We start from the raw sequence: 14,767 nt of genomic DNA on the forward strand, positions 1-14,767 counted from the left end.
GTGCTGAGAAGATGAGGAAGTAAACACGCCCTCAACACCCACAGCGGAAAAAAGAGGAAAACAAACTGAAAGGATAAGATCACAACTACAGGAACTGAGATGCCTGCTGATGTCTGCATACGCTGCAATGGGACTTTTATTTTATTTTGCAGAATATTTTGAGACGCAGTGAGTATTGAACCCTGATAGAGAGGGGTTTCGGCCCTGTAAAGGTATTCAACAGTTCTCATTGCAGGGTTGTTCCTGATGGTGGAGATACACCAGCGGCAAAGGTCCCGTGAAGCTCCCCTGGATCCCCATCAGTGGAAACAAATCTATTTACACTGCAGGTCTTGATGGAAATTTCCCATCTCCAACTGCTGCATTTAGTCTGGTCACCAGCTGGGGGGAGAGCGTGCTAGATAAACGGACTTGGCTACTGACTAGGGAGGTAACGGTATGGTGACGTGTTGGTACAGTATACTGCAGTATTTCACGGTGATGGTATTTTATTTTTTTCTGGGGCCATGAAATGACCAACAAAACAGACAAGTATCAGTATGAAATTATCAAATTAATGTACATGCTTTAGGTAAAGTAATACAACTTATATTTGGTTTACGCTTAAGTGTCAGCTAAATGTTAGTAAAGTCTCTCTCAATATATATGTTATATCATATATATACACACACAAAGACATTATATATATATATATATATATATATATATATATATATATATATATATATATATATATATATATATATATATCACACACACACACACACACACACACACACACACACACACACACACACACACACACACACACACACACATGCTATAGTAGTGGCCTTATGTGAAGATGTACATAGTATGTTTGTCATATTGCCTCTATTATGCATTTCTCCATTTCTTTCATCTGTTTTTTCTTTCTTTAGTCAAATTCAACTTTTTCTTTGGCATGACGTCACTGCCATGCGCTGAACAAACAACTAATCTACAAGTGAACAAAGCCTTGCAACGGAGATTTGCATCTTCCGTAGACAACAAGACCGCTGTTCCACGGAGAATGAAAGCGACGTACAACAACAACAACAACAACAACAACAACATGCTCTTTGAATGAAGCATTGTACCCCGGCTACCGTGGGGTTTATAATGATTCATGTTACCTGCTTGGACTTAAGCTATGCACATTCTTTTTTATGTGGAGTTGCGCCGGCAGCACCGCATAATATTAAAATAATTAATTAATTACCGTGAGCTAGGAAATACGGTATAGTGTTTCACCCTTACTGATTAAATCATACTGTAATAACAGCTTTATCTGCTTACTGTCCTTTTTCACTATTCACACAAAACACACAAAAACCTCAATAGTAAAAAAATAACAAAATTAAAGAAAATTGAAATGAAATACTTCAAGCCATTGCTCAGGTTTACAACATTTTATGACTGTACCACACTTGTTCTGTATGTACTTGTGGGCAAATACTATAAAATAGTAGATGATGTGTTGCGGTGAATGTGTCCGTTAGCTCACCTTTGTCACCGGTGTGCGTGCTCTCAGGGTTGAACGTGTCCAGCAGGTGGATGGAGCTGGTAGGTCTGGTCTTTCCGCGGTCCTCCTGTTGATGGTCTGCTGAGCTCAGGCCGTTTTCGTACAGCTGGCTCTCGCCGTGCCGCAGATGCCAGGTCAGACCTAACAGGTGGACCGCTGCACATGGACGCACACACACACACACACACACACACACACACACACACACACACACACACACACACACACACACAAACACACAAAGCGTGACAGCCAGAGGGAAAACAAAAGCAGAGATGAAAGATCATTATTCAAAGCATGCAGATGGGTGTGTCTGGATGTCGTTTAATGCCCATCTTAAAGCGTTCACTCTCTTTATCTCCTTATTAGTGGCAGCAAGCACTGGGCAATTAGCAAGTACACAGAGAAAAGGTCCACGCACTGACACTGTCACACACAGATGTGTCATGTGCACCTATTTATGTGCGTGTGACCGCAGTAGGTATCAGAGGTGGGCAATTAATGCAGATCTTCAGAGTCTGGGCCCAAGGCTGGTATTAAAGCGTTAACACAGTCTTATACGCATGACTAATGATGCTTTGAAAGCTGCTGCCGATTCACAATCCATATGGGGCTTTTAAACAACAAAGGGTAAGGGAGGATGCTGGATTCCCCCTCCCACTCATAAAAGTGTTTACTAGGAGAACATCCAACATGTTGTTAAATAAGAAAAACCAACACCTGCCCATTAAAGAAATTAATTAGTCTTGCAAGGTTGTCAATTAAATAAAACGCTCACCTTGTTCGGACCATTTATGATGTTGTATTCACACAAGATCGTACTTTAACGCTGCTTTACTTATTATCATTACTATTTAGACTTTTATTAATTTTAATTATTATAATAATTATTATTATTAATTATAATAATAATAATAACAATAATAATAATAATAATAATAATATTTTTGTTTTTGCTTTGAAAGACTGAAAAGGTTATGTGCCTTGGCTCGTGGGAAGAACAAAGCAAATGAAATACTTCATTGCCGTTTTTTGTTTTCCGTCTTCCTCTCCTGACACATTTTGAACATCAAACACAAGCAAAGACACCAAATCACAAAGTTGAGATGTGCTGGTGGCAGTCAGGGGATGGGCGCTGCATGCAGATCAAGGTAAAAAAAACAAAACACACACACACACACACACGGCACACTAAAAAAAAACACACACACACACACACACACACTAAAGACTTCAAACATCTTCACTGTCTCCAGTCTGTCTGCTGATTGCCAACGCCCAGAAGCAGAAGAAGGGGGGAAAAGAAGCACTCGACACAAGTCTCTCTGCATTTGCATCTGCTCGGACAAACAAATCAAAAGTTATCCCAAATAATTCAGGACAACAAACACAATCATGCAAATATACAGTGCAGCTGATTATTATCCACGTTCTTTTCACGTCTGCTTGCACGGACATCCCTGCACACACCCACACGCCGACTGGCTCACCCACACTCAATCCCCAGCTGATGAGTAACATCTAATTAAAGCTCCATATAGTTCAAAGCCAGTTTCAGTTACTCTTCATCGAAGTAGAAGGAGAAAAAGGTGGCATTTTCCGCGGAAAACTACGGCGGATCTATGATGAGCTCGGAGAGTTGGAGCCGGCATGTTCCCTTGTTGCATTTTGTCATCTATTGGGAACGACAAATCATACATTTTATGATTGCAACTTCTGAGTAGTCCAAGTCACTGTTGGTTTAGCGATCCGCTCATGCACAACACAAGCTCTTCAAAGCAGAACACTGACGATTACCAGGGCCACGAGAGAGACATCATGCATCATTTAGTTCAGACTAATTGAACTGTCAGCTGTGACAAGACCTGACATGGACAAGAGCATCTTCTTCACTCTCAGCTCATTTGAAAATATGCCTCTCTTTTCTTTCACTCTAATTTTCTTATTTTTGTGTTTAAAGAGGGAGTGTCAGAGACTCTCTCATTAAAGCACTGCTGTGAAATTAGTTGCGATGACTCAGTCTGATGCTGGAAAATAATAGTATTACAAATAGTCATCCAAATTATCTGCCTTGTACATCCAATTTCATGGGTTTAGTCTGCAACAGAATCCATTCTGGTGCTGTCTGGTGCGGCATGAACTGCATCATTATCAGAGGGGCGGGAGAAAAAAGCAGACAGGTAGAAGAAAAAAAACGTGAATAAACAGTACTTTACCTTTTTGTGATGCTCAGAATCCCTTTTTATTTACAGAGGACAGACTGAGACCTGGTATCAACTCTCTTCTTTACCATTAGATGTTAAACAAGGTATTTCACGTGAAAATGAATGTTTTGCATTCAACATCACAGTTTGTACTGCATTACACTTTGTACTGGAGTGGAACAACCCATCATGGTTTCATAATTCAGTCTCTAAGAGGGCTCGGCGTGGAATAACAAGTTATTCCAAAATGGATGCATTCACCATTTCCACCATTCAGCCTCTCAAGCTCCATTTTCTCTTCATTGCCTCACGTCTGAATTGCTTTTCCTGCTTCCCTGTTGTCTGATGCCCCTCGCACCTCTGTTGGCCAAGTATTACCTGCTCTTGTAATGACTCTGCAGCGACAGTCCTCACCAGCTCTCCTACTGTCTCCTCTTAATCACGCCGTGAATTCTCAAAAGCCCTTCGGACCCTACTTCTACTGCTCACCACTCTCTTGTTATGTGGTTGTTAACCTTTTGCTAGAATGCTTAGCATTTACAGGCAAGGAGCATCCACACACACACACGCACATGCACACACTAAAACCCACAAACTGAAGCAGATAGGGAGGAATGACCTGGGATATGAGTATTTACCTAGACTTGCTTTGAACTTGTTTGCTTTCTTTTCAAGGGGCCCTGAGATGACTCCAGTTGCGGTGCCATGCGCACAAACTGGGCTGGACTGAACTGGGAGTTTCCTAATATGAAGACCAGTAAGGGCGTGGGTTTTTTTGTTACCTGACCAAGTATTTAAAAGATAATTTACGCAGTCCAAGTAAAGACAAGACTACAGATGCAACATACGTGTCTCCTTAGTGGTGGATTCACTGCATCTTATTTTAGCAGTGAGTTTGATATCTCTGCTACACCCAGTACTCGAGTTGTAAAAAACAATCAGGGGGGATGGTGGATTTTATCATATGGGGACAGATAATTTGTGCTGATTACAAATAATATAATATATTACAAATAATAGCACTGACCAAAACACCTGCAGAAATACTGCAGGAATGACATAGCAGCAGTTAAATGCAGCCTTCTGTAAGCTTTAAATATCCACTGGGCTTACATCAAATACATCAAAACACAACAATAAAAACAGTTTTCTGAACTTATCAATATGACTTTGTCCTTCACATGATAAGTAAAATGGATCACTGCAAAAATTCAAAATCTTAACAAGAATATTTGTCTTATTTCTAGTTAAAATGTCTTATTTTAGTAATAAAATCTCATTACACTTAAAACAAGACTCATCACTTGAAAAAGCAACAATTTTCACCTGTTTCAAGTAGATTTTCACTTGAAATAAGTAGAAAAATCTGCCAGTGGAACAATATTTTTTTGCTTGTAATGAGAAGATAAATCTTGTTCCACTGGCAGATTTTCCTACTTATTTCAAGTGAAAATTTACCTGAAACAGGTGAAAATTGTCAAATAAGTTATTTTTCTGGTGATGACTCTAAATGTTGAAAAAGCAGTAAAACCACATGTATTAATAATAATAATAATAAACTTTTATTAAGGACACAAGGTCCATAGCACAACAGACAACAGACAAAGGGTACAAAAAATAAAGATAAAATCCACAGTAATCACATATCACATATCACATGACATTTACATAAAGGCTTTTACGCCAATGATTCCAGATTCTGGAGAAGTAACCTGACTGAGCTCTGTGCAGGGTTAGTCAGTGTGAGAATTAAATTGTTCCCAGAGTCCGACAACCTGCACATACATCTGTGCATTGATGTGTATTGATGAAATGACATAAGGGATGGAAAGGGGGGATGGCAGTTTTACAGGGGGGATGATTTTGACCGTTTTTATTTCAGGGGGGGATGCCATCTAATCCACCCTCATCCCCCCTCAACTCCAGTACTGGCTACACCTGAGAGGCAGCTGAGACACTTCTGTAACGTGGATGGGCATGAAACCCTCCGCTTTGCATGGCTAAAAAGGATTACCAAATTGCTGACAATTTTTTTATTTATTTTTTTTATTTTCAGCCTTGGAAATATTATTTTGACTTAAAGAACACATGCATGGAGTTGGTTTTGTTGTCAAAGGCAGATGTTGTCTAGAGATGCACCAACTGATCTGCTGGTCAGCGTAATGGGCTGATTTTTGTTGCATTTGCCCTCGCCAGTATGGGCCAATACCAGCTGATATTTGTTACGTTCTGAACATCTGTGATATGCACAGCCTCGAGCATTTTTATTTTCCTTATTCATTTTGGGGCAGCAAATGCATGAGATCTGACTCAGATCATTTTCTTTCCTCGTCACTGAGTGAATCATGATGACACAACAGTCTCTCAGAGTACAGAACAGAGCAAAAACAGTGAATTCTGAAAAAAAAAAAACCTAATTGAGCAATAAATACCAAAGCATTTGAGAGAACAAACTTAACCCAGCCATTACAACAGCCTCGCCATGCTGAGCATGCTCCCTTCTATGACGCTAAAAGAGGTTGAGTATAAAAAAAACAGCCTGGAGGCTCTGCTATTTTTTGTGGTTGAGTAAGTTCATATAAATAGCTGGTTATAGTTCTATGAAAGAAAATCAGATTTGGCAGGTCAGACCATTAAAAAGAATAATTCAGAAATCAGAATCGACAATGGAAATTGCTTTCATCGCGTTTCTAATATAAAGGTTATATCCAGCTTGAGGAGAGAAGTTGATTATTCCCATGCAAAGCTCCCAAAAAGTCCAAAATCGGGTGTCGACATCTGCCCTTACTTTTCACTTTGCTTCAGGGACTTTAGGGAAAACTGCCAAATAAAGCTGTAATTCCAATATACTGCCACAAGAGACAACCAGGTATTCAGCAGATTAATTTAATACGCTTATTTGCTGTCTTGTGAGGGATATGAAAGCTGCAGTGAGCTGCTTCCAGCTCCTATAAAACTGATTTTGCAACCAATGCATGTGTGTTCATTCACGTAGGACAAAGTGCAGAAAGACGGTGATACAGAAAATGATCTCCTCCTGTCTGAAGATATTTTCTATGTTCAGAGGACACTCGTGTTTTCAATGAGCTTTTTGCGAACTTTTCAAAACAAATTTAAAGAAAGGGAGACGCTCAGTTATAAAAACTAACTTTTTGGCACTTCTGCACTCAAAATCTTTTTTTTCCTTTGTGTGGACACGTCCAATACGTACACAGTTACAGAGAAACACACTTGAAACACAGCGTGCAGCCAGTTATGTGAGCAGCATGTGCTCAGCATGAGTCTGCACTCTCCATCTCTTTTTCTCTTCCCTGTCTATCCATCTTTCTCTCTCTCTCTCTCTCTCTGTCTCTGTGTCCATGTCTTCTCTCTTGTGCCTTTTGCACAAAAAGCACATAACAGTCACACATTAGAGGCAGACTTAGAATGAGTCCAGTCATTATAACCGGAGAAGGAGACGCAGCACAGTGGAGAATATGAGCAGCAGTGCAGAGCGCTAACAGGCCGAGGGCCTCTCACACATGAATCATTGATCAGTGTGACAGTGAGATGACTGCCAGAGGTAATAGGACGGCGCTACTATGAGGGGGTTCTTGCCATACCCTCGCTGTCGGCTACCCTGCTGAGATGTGTGCCGAGGATGAAGCAGGCTGAGGGAAAGAGCGCAAGATCAGGAGCGACTCAGTTCGCCATTAAAAAGAAGCAGTGCTTGATGTGTCTACTATGGGTTCCCTTAAACTACATACCAGTCAAAGCACTAGAATTGTTTATAAGGTTAGCTCAACTGTGACAAGAACAGTCCCCCCACCGGGACTGCGGTACAGCTGGGGTGCAGCAATATCTACATACCAAACAGCTTCTCTCTAAAGTGACTGCGCTAAGACGACACCTCTTGAACGCTGCATTTTCTGCCCTATTCTTTCCAAGGAGCCAGATATTTAAGCAGGTGGTCATATTGTTAATACTCGGTTGCCGTACCTGCTGCATTTATTGGTTTCAGGCACGTGCGAGCCTCCAAATTAGATAGAAATGATTGTGGTCTCCAGTGTTGATTACATTTCACACTGGTGGTGAGAGAAAAGAGCAGGAAATAAAGAAAAGTGTGTGTGTGTATGTGTGTATTCCTGTTTAGTACAGTCCATGTACGTCTTTCACCGAGGCTGCAGGGTACAATAGGTGAGATTGACTTTGAATATACTGCCCTATCGATAAGCATTACAGCCAAGGTAGCACTGCAGTCAGTTAAAAATGATTTATCAATACCTTCATACAAGCGGAAACACACCCAACCCTGATTGCCGAGCTCTTCTTGCTTGTAGACATATAGCATACCGCCAACTATATTCTGTCTGACAACCAAAGACTACAGCACGCTTTGCCCAGCAGCGAACACTTTCAAGCACATCAGTCATTGGATTTAGTGTGTAGTTTAGCATGTACAGTAAAGGCAATTGCTCATCCAAGTTCTGCATAGCTGTGTCAGCCTCCAGCTAAGCCTAAACATCTGAGGGATGGGAGAAAGGGAGGCAGAAAGAGAGAGAAAAGCAGTGGGAGATGAAAGACACAGAGAGAGAGAGAGGGAGACGGGAGTAAAAGGAGGAGAGACAAATGGGTAAAACAAGTGTGAAGGAGAATGAAGGAGAGGGACTTCAGAACAAATAAAACAAATCTGTGTCTAAGTCGATGTCAGAGTGAAGACTGAGAGCCCGGGGCTGGGGGTCCTCCTGCCATCCCATCTTTTCGCCTGTCGACCCTCACTTCACACTGACAGACAAGAGGTCCTGAAGTGTTTTTCTAATTCCACTCTACCAACTCCTTGAGAGCGACTAATACCAATACCATGACTGCTAAAGTGTGTCTGTTCGCATGCAGGAATGAGCGTCTTCTGACATTTCCTCGAGCGCAGGGGCAGAGCCTCGTGCCTCAGTTTCCTGCCTGGTGCAAACCCCGTCATCTCCCCCCACCCCCTGTTGTGACCTTGCTACTCGGGAAGGGGAAGTCTTGTTTGGATAAAAGGGATAAAATGACTTGAATAAAGGGCGAAGTTGCTGACACACTCCTCACGTTCTGAATGAGGAGATCTGCGTTACGGTCTTGTGTTTATTTACCAGAGACACTTGCTGTCTCAGTCATCAAGTTAGTCACAGTAACGACAGTACACTAAGTACAACAGTCCCAGTTTTATGCCTTCGTGCCTCTATTGCCCTTTCATTCCTGATCAGGCCTCTTCCCTCTCTGGTCTAGGTCCCTCTCCCTGCTCTACTGATGTGGCCCTGCTCTGAAAACCTAGTCTGGGAACAGAAGGACACCGTCACCATGTTATGCTACCCTCTTGCAGAGACCACAAACACCTTCTGGGAGACAGAACACTGCACAGAAACAGTGATTTACAACTGCTGGTTGCATATTATACCGCTCAATTCCATGGATTTCCTTGTGGGTGAGAGGCTGTGTGTGTGTGTGTGTGAGTGTGTGTGAAAGCGCAACAGAGAGGATGTGTGGGAAAACCGAAATGTATGTCTCCACGCAAGCCCGTGTATATCTGTGTGAGCAAATACTTGGCCGGTGAACTATTGGAGCTGCCGAGCCTATTGTCTCGCAGCCTCTATGACCTTCTGGAGACATTTCACCAAAGGGCTCTCTCACCATTCAGAGCTCTCTGCCCAGGGTGTGTCTAGCCATTTAAAGCAATTTTTTTTACCAAAGGCTATTGTAGCTGTTAGGGCAGTTTTAGCAAAGGCCAGCGGGTTTCTTAGAGCTACATCAGACGACCAAAATAGCGGTGTGGAAACAAAGAGAAACTAGATCAATCAATACAAACACCAATGAGGCATGAAGCTGGCTAAAAGAAGCTGTTTTCGAGGAGCACGCACCCACATAAACTTGAGCTCACACGGAGACACAGAAACACTCGCGCCACCGCAGTCAAAGTCACACAGGGGCCTTCGAGAAAATGTAAATTACATTTCTGCCCAAGGATATCAAGTTTATTGTTTTTCAATTTCACATAAAGTGCCAAAACTGAAATAAAGAAACAAAACAATAATTAAATCAAGTGTTTTTCTGTATGCACCAGGGGTGTAACGATACACTAATCTCACGATACGGTATGCTACACGATATTGAGGTCACGATAACGATACGATACGATATTATAGCAGTATTTTTTTAACAACCTTGAATGAGGAACATATGACTGGAAAAAATTGTCTTTTATTTGAAAGACACAAAATGCAAAAAAAATGCTGTGCGTTTGCCCTATTGTTACAGTTTGTAATGCTTTATAACTGTTTAAGTTTTAAAGAGCAAGCCAGGCCAACCATTTTCCACAAACTGATCTAAAAGTAAATGTCAGGTTTGCATTATGCATCTTCAGTTTTATGCAAGTAAAAATATTTTGCCACAAACTGAATAGTTTCTCTCATGTATGACTTGACTTTTCTCTTTTCCAGAAATTTAACAACTAAAATTAAATAAATAAATAAATAAATAAATAAATAAATAAATAAATAAATAAAAGCAAATAAATAAACTATGAAAAGTCCCAAACTCCAAATGCAACATGACTGTTATTTACCTTATGGCAGAGCTAAGAGCTTCGGCCACGTGCTCCCAGCCTGAGGCCGTAAGGTGCTTACCTTATAAGTGTAAGAGGAGATTTATTTTTGTTAAGAAGGTTATTTTGGTAATTCAGGGTTCATTATTTTATAAATATATTCTTTATATTCTGATGTAAATCAGGGACTATAATTACACTAGTCAGTTTATCTGTAGTGATTAGTCTGTTTTATATTGGGCGGAGTGATACGCCACAGTACGGCACTAGGTGCTGTGTTGATGTTCTAAAATCCTACACTGTTGAGGGACATTAAAGTACACTCGAACTCAGAAGAAGTTGTCCCCGTGTTTACCCTACTCACGACCCGAAAAATGTTTAATTTAATAACGTAAGGCTTAACTCTACACCACAAGTAAAAGTTCAGAGCTCAAAACGCTGCCAGAGTCCCGTGATCGGAACCGCAAAACGGTGCTAGTTTCTTCTGAGCGTAGTAAGATTTTGGTCCGCGGGTCGAGGCGCGGTCGTTACGTGATCACGCTGCACCAATAGGATGCGCGTTACTAGTCAACACAATAGATTAATATTAATAAACCAATATCGCGCTACAGTTTGTCACCTCCACGACACGTATTGTGACGTTTTTGTATCGCGAAATGTCGTGGCACGATATATCGTTACACTCCTTGTATGCACTAATAATAATTAACTCTCATAAAGATAGTAAACAATCTCATCATTTTTAACTCTATAATGTGAAAAGAAACATATCTTATTATAGTACAGACTGCAAAATGGTTTTGTTTAAATAAAAAAAATAATAATTCTTTAAAATCTGGTAAAATGATAAAAAAAAAAAGAATATAAATGGCCATTGTTTTTTCTTTTTTTTTTCAAAAAACATAAGTTGGAACTAATGAGCCGTTTGCAGAAAGTGGAATATATAGACACACTTATCCTGATACACCCACGCATGCACAAAACCCAGGCACGTACCGTGCAGTAACTCCAAGGTGAAAGCCCTGTATAAATGATCTGTAATTAAGCAAAAAAAAAAAAGAAAGAGCCAGCACAAAGCAGCTGTTGTGTGACTGGATCCCTCTGAGTGACAGGGATTTTTGAACAAGTCCAAATGCTTGGAATAGACTCTAATCCCCAGTTCTCGCTGGAAACAAGTTGCAGCACCCAGTCGTACCCACTCAGCATTGCTGAGTAGATAATTGGTTGCCAGTTGCCCTTCTTGACAGAGCTGCACAACGAGGATGACCGCGGCCGACCCCGTACAATAGGCAACTACCTGTTTAAATAACTGTTCTAAGGTAGCATTTCATCCGGGCTCCGCCAAATCAGCAGCATTCAGACAGCCATCACCTGTCTAACCTGACCCGCTGACACTTCCTCTGTACACAGACGCCGACCCCCTGCCTACCACCTGTCATGAGAACAGACTGCACTCTTCCTCTTTACAGAACCACTGAATCGCTGCACTGCAGTGCACACAGCATATTTACAGACCATCATCTTCATCATTAAGAGCTGTTCCAACATGGCTGTCTGTGTCTTTGCAGTCTAACATCCTCCGATGGCTCGAGGAAGTCATGTCCAAAAAATAAAAAAACTTCTGAAGCATTTTAGCACAGAGTCAATACAGCCATCTCAAATGACGGTAATCTATGCTGTGCAGCAGCTGGAAGACTGTGCTGCCTGACTGCATATGTGATGCAGCTCAATAAAAAGTGGAGAAGTTGCACGTCTTCAGTGTAGTAAACATTTGAACTTTTCCCATTTAGGCTTTATGTACAACATTTCTGTGCTTCTGAATGGATTTTTTTTAAGTCTGTGCTTCTTTGTTTTCTTTTTGCACTTTTGCAAGTATTTTACTTTGCTTTCTGCTGACACATTTCCTTTAACAATTACTTTTCGTTTATTACGTTTCACAAGGTTGCAAACCTGGAAATCTGATTTTACTGACTTTTTTTTTAATGCAACAAAAACAAAATACATATTTGTTTCACTCTTTCATTTCATGACAAGTTGCATGTTCTTTTCTTTTACTGGAGCTATAAATAAAATATGACTCAAACTTTTCGTTATTTCATCATCCTAAACATTTTGTATTATCTTAAAACCAAAGTGACTCCCATGAGGCCTCAAAACACAACTTGAATGCTTCGTACAGGTGTTGTCTCTTGCCAGAAAAGCCTTTGTGAAATAATCCAATGTTATTTGAGGTGAGATGTAGACCTGGGAAAATTAAACACCATGAGTTTGACACGCTCTGTAAAGTCAAGGTTGTACTACGTTACATCTTGTAGACATTCATCAATCTATTGAGTATCTGTACCGACTTTTTGCCATTTTAGGGTCACGGTGATCCTCTGGAGGCCATCCCTGCTCTCTTTCAAAAGACAGGGGCACACCTCCATCACATATAGACACACAAACCACACTTATTCACTTTTATGGATAATTTAGGATCACCAATTAACTTGTACATGTACAGGTTTTTATACTATAGGAGGAAGACCTGCTGTCAGCATTTGTTAAGTGTTAAATGTATTGAGGTATGGTGAAAGTATTTTTTTAAGAACATGATTTTAAGTGATGTTTTTGGGTTCTGCTGATGCGCCATGCTGTGTAAATTACTGGTAAGTCGGCTCATGGCGATAACAGTCTGTATGCTTAAAGGGGACCTATCATGGCATCTAATACCTATTTTAAAGGAGCATGAGGCTCCTTTTAAGAAATGAGACTCTATAGTGCCACCCGTCACCACAATGGCTGTCGGGGGTACTGCAGCCAACAGCGAAGCCGGCACGGTAGAACGGGGAGAACGTGCATGCAGCGTCATTTGACGTCACATCCGCAGGACGGCGCGGGAAATTCCGGCCCGGAATTGCAGCACATTTTGCAGCACACAGCCTGTTCAAGGCAACGGTGAGATACACTAGAGGGCTCATTCTTTTTGGTTTGGAACGCTTCATCTGACATTATTCCTAGAAAACTTAAAACGTATACGAATTTTTTTCATAAATCCTGCCTCAATCCTGCCTCATGCTCCTTTAAACAGGCCTTGAATGTCTTAAAAACAAGCTTTTGATTGTTTTTGCTAAATAAATTAGAAATTCAGCCTCTGAGCCATGTCTTTATCATCCCATTCTCTAACCTCATTATCTATGCTGGATTCTGAGTGGGCGGGGCTATGATAATGAGGCTCTGTGCTGATTGGCTGCTTGAATGACACGATACACCGCTACGGAAAAATGGCGGAAGCTCTGTCCGGCGGAGTTAGTTGTGGGCGTGAGGCCAACCTCCCCTTGTTACGTAACAACGGGAGCAGAATCTGAACGGCTCGTAGAAGCCACATCAGACTGGACGGCTCATCCGGGCGGCTGTACAGACACTGCAGAATCTGGTTGCTTTCCTCCTTCTCTGAGTTGGCAGGCTGAGGGGAGACCACTTTATATATGTTAAAGCAAGAAAAAACGTGTTTTTCATAACAGGTCCCCTTTAACTTTGAAAAATTCTTGGTAGGTGAAGCTCAAATGCTCCTTGATTGTATTCCCAGAAAGTCTCTGACTTACACATTCAAACTGGTTTCCATTGGTTCCCAGTGGTATAGAGAGGGTGGGCAGCACTTTCCAAAGTGACCGCCTTCAGTGAGTCAAACTTCTGCTCCAACGCTAATGTGGATCACTTATTTGGATTCTTCCTCTGCATTATCCTGACCTTCCCTTGCAACAGGAGATGCTCGACTGTGAGAGGGACATATTGAAAACATTTCTCTTGTGGCATAGCTATCACCTTGACAAATATAGCAAATATTGGAGACTTTGGTATGAGTCAAACCGCTTGCTTTTACAAAGCTAACACATGTATCATAAGTTGTGTATGCCAAATTAAATCAGTATGAGAAGCCTGTTTATTGTCAGGCTTAATAGTTATTATTTGCCTACCTTATAAGTGGGCAGATTATATGGTGTGATCACGTCCTAGAGCTACTCAAACAACAAAAGCTAGCGATTTCAGAGAACACAAAAGACACTTGTATTTGAAGCTAACAGTATGCAAGGAGGACAGCGGAGTCTACTTCACTTACAAACAAACTCTTATTTAATTTAAAATCAGCGTAGCGTGCATACGTTTTGACTTTGGGAGGAAACTCACCAAACATAGGAAGAAAACAAAAACCCCAAACAGAAACGCTCCCTCCAGAATTTGATCCAGGAATCATCTTTGATACAACTGTGCTAAACACCACACCATTATTTCTATTCATCCATTTTTAATACACACTTCATCCTGCTCAGAGATCCAGTCCCCCAATACTCTCATTAATTGGGACCTTTTTTTTTGTTGCCTGTATTAATATTTTGTCTTATTGTCATTCACGGTTATATTAGAGGAAATAAAATAAAATAAAATGTGTTACTTTTCCTGTCTCACATTTACGTCCTCGTCAGA

General features: G+C 41.0%; 1 protein-coding gene across 2 annotated transcripts in view; it reads right to left on the reverse strand.

The window, feature by feature from the left end:
• tenm1 (teneurin transmembrane protein 1) overlaps nucleotides 1-14,767 on the reverse strand; it is a 203,763-nt gene that overhangs the window by 97,171 nt on the left and 91,825 nt on the right. For both annotated transcript variants that reach the window (XM_061725764.1, XM_061725763.1), the window contains exon 6: nucleotides 1,526-1,699. In XM_061725764.1, the coding sequence (XP_061581748.1) occupies nucleotides 1,526-1,699 (174 nt within the window). The remainder of the gene's footprint in view (nucleotides 1-1,525; nucleotides 1,700-14,767) is intronic.

Source organism: Cololabis saira, chromosome 7, assembly GCF_033807715.1.
Source record: "Cololabis saira isolate AMF1-May2022 chromosome 7, fColSai1.1, whole genome shotgun sequence".
In the NCBI taxonomy this organism is placed as follows: Eukaryota; Metazoa; Chordata; class Actinopteri; order Beloniformes; family Belonidae; genus Cololabis; species Cololabis saira.